Source organism: Camarhynchus parvulus, chromosome 3 (assembly GCF_901933205.1).
Source record: "Camarhynchus parvulus chromosome 3, STF_HiC, whole genome shotgun sequence".
In the NCBI taxonomy this organism is placed as follows: domain Eukaryota; kingdom Metazoa; phylum Chordata; class Aves; order Passeriformes; family Thraupidae; genus Camarhynchus; species Camarhynchus parvulus.
Window position 1 is genome coordinate 112,560,274 of NC_044573.1, and position 6,000 is coordinate 112,566,273.

At 62.6% G+C, this 6,000-nt stretch overlaps 1 protein-coding gene across 2 annotated transcripts in view; it reads left to right on the forward strand.

The window, feature by feature from the left end:
* ASXL2 (ASXL transcriptional regulator 2) overlaps positions 1-5,639 on the forward strand; it is a 69,946-nt gene extending 64,307 nt beyond the window's left edge. For both annotated transcript variants that reach the window (XM_030945243.1, XM_030945242.1), the window contains 2 exons: positions 855-1,575; positions 2,882-5,639. In XM_030945243.1, the coding sequence (XP_030801103.1) occupies positions 855-1,575; positions 2,882-4,969 (2,809 nt within the window). In that variant the 3' untranslated portion in view covers positions 4,970-5,639. The remainder of the gene's footprint in view (positions 1-854; positions 1,576-2,881) is intronic.
* Positions 5,640-6,000: the final 361 nt, after the last annotated feature.

Here is a 6,000-nt window from a genome sequence, read left to right on the forward strand (position 1 = left end):
TGCCAGGTTTGGGGTTGTCCTCACCCTGCCAGCCACTGTGCCCCCCGTTCATCCTGGGTGTTTTAACCCTTCAGAGCCTGGGGGGCATTCCTGGCATTCCGTGGTGTGGTTGGGGTGCTGTGGGTGTCCCTACAGGCTGTAGGAACAGCTACAGGGATACACCAGGCTGGGAGTGCAGCTCACCAGGAGCTTCATCAGCTGTGACAACAGCCCCAGTCCTGGGCATGAGGGGGACAGGGGACAGCAGGACAGTGTGGAGGGGACGTGTGTGGGAGCTCAGCTCCCTGCAGCTCCTGAGAACTTGTCTGGGGAACCAATCCACAGATTCACCAGACCTTCACAGGGTTGTGTTTGGGGAAAAAAACCCAATTTGACAAATCACTGAGAGGGATGGAGGAAGTTAATCCAGAAGGAGAAACTTTTCCCTGGCATCACCCTGGGAATTAGATCCCATGTTCCTCCTGAAGGGGTGGTGGGACCTTTCCTTCTCGGTGTCCCCTCCTGCCAGTGTCACCGTGTGAGCTGCAGAGGGGGCACTGGGGGCTCCTACAAGGAAACATTCACTGTTGGCCAAACCCTTTGGGTTTGCATCCTGGAAAATTGGTGTCTGGAGCAGGCCTGGAGCCACCCAGTGTTCCATGTATTGCATTTAGCTGTTTTAATCTCTGATGCTCATTTCTGTTTCTTGTGGAAGGATTATCAGTAGGGAAGGTTCTCAGTGATGGTGGCGCAGAGCTGGGCGTGTGAGACATTTCTGTAGGGAGCTTATTTAGAGAATCCTGCCTCCATTTCCCAAGGATGGGATGGATTTGCAGGGATGCTTCACAAAGCAGACTCTCTGTTTTCCTTGGCAGTTCTGGGCTGAGCCCTGAGGAGTCGGAGCGACTGACAGCACAGCCCGAGGCGGCCGAGCCCGGCCGGCCCCGCAGCCCCCCGGCCCCACGGCGGGAGCAGAGCACATGCACGGCCCCCTCGGAGCCCCAGGCAGCCCCAGCAGGCGGCAGGAAAGCGGCAGAGGAGGCCAGAGAGGAGCCACAGCCCAAGGCAGCCAAGGCCGAGGCATCCCCGGAGCGGCGAGCGCCGAGAGCCGGCGAGCGGCCGGGGCCCGGCCGGGAGAGAGAAACCCTGCCCCAGAAACCCCCCAGCAGCACCAGCCACGGGCCAGAGGAGCACAGGAAGCCTGGGGCGGCCAAGGAGGCGCCAGGGAAGGAAAATCTGGGTGCCCCGAGCAAACCAAAGAGCCCCGAGGCAGGCGGGGCAGCGGCCAAGGCGCAGAGCCCCATGACGGCCACGGCGGAGAAGGAGAAGGAGGAGGAGAAGCCCCTCAGGAGCGAGGCCATGGAGGTTGGGGTGGAAGCCCACAAGAGGAAGTTGGAGAGCAGGGAGGAAGCTCCAGGCAGCCCCGAGAAGAAGCCCCGTGTGGCTGAGCCCTGCCAGCAGCAGCAGCAGCAGCAGCAGCAGCAGCAGCAGCAGCAGCAGCAGCAGCAGCAGCAGCAGCAGCAGCAGCAGCAGGCCTTTCGGAGGCAGCCCTTTCCCGGCGTGGGGCCGGCGGTGCCGCGGGTGCCCCCGCTCAAGGTGAGCCCAGCAGGGACACAGCCACGGCCAGGCCTCCCCCAGGGCTCCCCCGGGGCACTGAACCCCAAACTGGGGGCTCAGGGGGGTGGAAGGGCCCTCGGAGCCCAGCCCGTCCCTGTCACAGCTCCTGCTGTCCCAGGCTGCAGACAGGGAGAGCTCTGCAGGGCCGTGGTGACAAAGAGGGGCAGGAGCCTGGCAGCTGGGGACACCCAGGGCCACAGGGGCCGTCCAGGCTCCCCTGCAGCCAGCCCAGACCCTGGGGTGAAAGGCAGAGCCCCTGGCAGCGCTGCAGTCTGGTGTGTGGGGCTGTGTGACCGTGCTCACAGGGGTCCCAGGATGAGGGAAGAGACGAGGATCTGACTCCTGGTTTCAGGAGGCTGATTTATTATTTTATGATATATATTATATTAAAGCTATACTAAAATAATAGAAGAAAGGATTTCATCAGAAGGCTGGCTAAGAATAGAAAAAGAAAGAATGAACAACAAAGGTTTGTGGCTCGGACAGAGAGTTTGAGCCAGCTGGGCTGTGATTGGCCATTAATTAAAAACAACCACATGAGACCAATCACATGCACCTGTTGCATTCCACAGCAGCAGATAACCATTGTTTACATTTTGTTCCTGAGGCCTCTCAGCTTCTCAGGAGGAAAGATCCTAAGGAAAGGATTTTTCATAAAACGTGTCTGTGACACCACTCAGAGCCATGGGGTTTGCAGCACCCCAAAACTGCCTGGGAGACATCCGAGGGTCAGACAGGTCTCTTGTCTCAAGGCAGGGACAGGAGGGGTTTCTCCAAAGGGATTTCTCCACCACCACCAGTTCTCTCAGACCAAAGTGCAAACACCAACCTGTGGGTCGGGTGTTCCCCGTGTCTCAGCTGTGCTTCTCTCCTGGGTCAGGTGTTCCCCGTGTCTCAGCCGTGCTTCTCTCCTGGGTCAGGTGTTCCCTGTGTCTCAGCTGTGCTTCTCTCCTGGGTCAGGTGTTCCCCGTGTCTCAGCTGTGCTTTTCTCCTGGGTCAGGTGTTCCCTGTGTCTCAGCTGTGCTTTTCTCCTGGGTCAGGTGTTCCCTGTGTCTCAGCTGTGCTTTTCTCCTGGGTCAGGTGTTCCCCGTGTCTCAGCCGTGCTTCTCTCCTGGGTCAGGCGTTCCCCGTGTCTCAGCTATGCTTTTCTCCTGGGTCAGGTGTTCCATGTGTCTCAGCCGTGCTTTTCTCCTGGGTCAGGTGTTCCCTGTGTCTCAGCTATGCTTTTCTCCTGGGTCAGGTGTTCCCCGTGTCTCAGCTGTGCTTCTCTCCTGCTCTCTTGCAGATTCCCGTGTCCAGAATCTCCCCGATGCCATTTCCTGCGGGCCAGGTCTCTCCCAGGGCGTGCTTCCCCCTGTCCCTCAGCAGTCCTGGCAGGACAGGGGCCAGGACCTTGGCCGACATCAAGGCGAGAGCCCAGCAGGCCAAGGCTCAGAGGGCAGCAGCCGCGGCCGCCGCCGCCTCGGCCGGGGGAGCCGTGCCAGGGCCCGGCCCGGGCGGGGGGAGACCCCCGGGCAGGGCCGGAGACGGGAGAGACCCCGGCGGAGCCCCCCAAGCCGCAGCTGGAGCGAAGGCGCTGGAACTGGCAGGAACTGGAAGCGGGGGAGGTTCGAGAAGGTTTCTTCCCCATTGCCCAGGGCCCCGTTCGCAGGTGCAGGGCCAGGCGGAGCCGGGAGCTGCTCGCCATCCTCCTGGAGCACAACTACAGCCAGGAGGGGGCCCCCGCGGCAGCCCGGCGCTAGGGAACGGTGCCGGGGCCACGCCCGGCCCCGCGGGGGCACGGCCACCCGGCTCCCCGGGCACCCCCAGCGCGGCCCCTCCTGCCCCGGCCCGGGGGGCTCCGGCGGCCGGGAACGGGACCGGCTGTGACCTTCCCAAAGGCAAATCCCCTTCCCCTCTGGTGTCCCCCCTGCCGCCCACGGGCCCCACAGCCCAGGCTGGAGCTGTGGGTGCAGCCGTCCCACCCTCCAGCAGCTCCTCGGCAGCAGCCAGCCTTAAATCTGCTCCCCGAGCGAGCTCCAGCATTCCTGCCAACAACCCTTTGGTCACGCAGCTGCTCCAGGGCAAGAGCGTCCCTCTGGAGCAGATCCTGCCCAAGGCGCTGACCAAAGCAGAAGTGAAAAGTGTCCCGGTGGCTCCTCAGGAAGAGAAGGGCGCGGCAGCTCCCGGCACCGAGGCGGGGGACAGAGCGTCGGGTGCGCCCCGGCAGCAGCTTGGGAAGATCTTCTGCCAGAACAGGCCCCTGCCTCACATTGCAAGGACCTTCCCGCTCCCCTCGGGAAAGGAGCCCGGGCCTGAGCAGCACCACGAGGCGCTGAGCAAATCCACCCAGGAGCAGATCCTGCAGACTCTCATCAAGAGGGTGCAGAGGCAGAACGTGCTGCCCGTCCTTCAGCCCTCGCAGCTGAACCTCCCGCACTCAGGTTTCCCGGTGGAAAACAGCTCCACCAGCCAGAGATTCATGCTGGGCTTCACGGGCAGGAGGACGTCCAAGCCTGCCATGTCCGGGCACTACCTGCTCAACATCTCCACCTACGGCCGCGGCTCGGAGAGTTTGAGGAGAGGCTCGTCCCTGAGCGCCGAGCCCCGCCTGGGGCTGAGCAGCCCCGCCGAGGGCGCCAGGGCAGAGCTCGGGGAGGGCGAGGACACGGGCGGCCAGGGCAGCAGCAGCAGCAGCGAGGAGGACGCGGATGATGAGAGCTCCGGGGATGAACGGGAGCGCAGCAGCATCAAAGAGGAGGCACGGGCGGGGCAGGGGGAGAAGGAGCCGGGCTCACACGGCCCTGCAGAGCCCGGCTCCCTGGGGGCCAAGGCTGCCAAGGAGAAGGTGCCAGCCTTGGATGGCACCGCGCTGGCCCGGGACCTGCTGCAGGCGGCACAGGAGCAGATGGCCCACGCCATGAGGGGCAAGGGCCACGGTGGCACGGAGCTCTTTGGGCCCCCCACCCCGTCCCCAGACCCGGCACAGCCCCCGCTGCTCCCTGCCCCGCACCCCCCGAAGCTGCCCGGGAACGCCGGGGCGCAGCTGCTGGGGCCCAGCTACAGCGGCACCATCAACGTCTCCACCTCGCCCGACGTGGGCCAGGGCTCGCTGATGGGCGAGTGCAACCAGCTGGCCAGCTCCATGGGCAACGTCATGTCCTTCTCCGTGACCGTCACCACCATCCCCGCCGGGCAGGCCGTGAACTCTGGCGGCCACGGGCAGAGCCTCCCGGTGCAGGCGTTCGCCGAGGACGGCGCCATGGAGGATCCCCCTTCCAAATGTTACTGCAGGTTGAAAGCCATGATCATGTGCAAGGGCTGCGGCGCCTTCTGCCATGACGACTGCATCGGCCCCTCCAAGCTCTGCGTCTCCTGCCTCGTGGTGCGGTAACAGGGAGCAGCACGGCTTCCTCCGGGGGCTGCCGTCGGGAGAATCTTGGGAAGAAACAGGAATTTTACTGCCTTGCACAAGAGACACGTTACTGAATCAGGAATCCAGAGTTAGAGTCCTTCTTTCATTAACGAAAGAGCACCTTCTTGTACAGGGAGTCGAAATCGCGCTCGACTACGTGAATTGTGACAAGAGTTTGCACTTAAGGAATTATGTAAATATGCCACGTTATTTTGTTTAAAGATATTTTTTCAATCTTTTAGGAGATATAGTGTTTGACTTGTACTGCAGTTCCAGTAACCCCAGCCTGCTCTGAGCACATTTGCTCTCCCTGGGGACATCCAGCCCACAGCCCATTGTTGGTTTTCTCCTGGCAGAGGGAATGGGATAATCCGAGTCCAGCCTGAGCAGGCTGCCTTGGCTGCTCCCAGTTCAGATCCCTGGGAACTGGGAGGCAGCCCTGATGCTTTTCCCTCCGTTCCAGAGGCCCCTGGGCTGTGCAGTGCAGGCTGGTGTTCCTGGTTTGCAGATCCCCCTTTCCCAGTGTCCCAGGTAAAGGATCCCAGGTGTCCAGGTGTGCTGCTGCTGGAGCTGCAGGGAGCTGGGCTGGCCATGGCAGTGACCAGAGCACCTCAGGCCTGGGGCTGTGGGGTCACACAGCTGTGCCTGGCCAGGCAGGAACCTGCTCTCCTGGGCATTCCTGGGGCTGGCAGGAACCTGCTCTCCTGGGCATTCCCAGGCATGGCAGGAACCTGCTCTCCTGGGCATTCCCAGGGCTGGCAGGAACCTGCTCTCCTGGGCATTCCTGGCGCAGGAACCCCCTTCTGGGCATGGGCGGCAGGAACCTGCTCTCCTGGGCATTCCTGGGGCTGGCAGGAACCTGCTCTCCTGGGCATTCCCAGACATGGCAGGAACCTGCTCTCCTGGGCATTCCTGGGGCTGGCAGGAACCTGCTCTCCTGGGCATTCCCAGGGCTGGCAGGAACCTGCTCTCCTGGGCATTCCCAGGCATGGCAGGAACCTGCTCTCCTG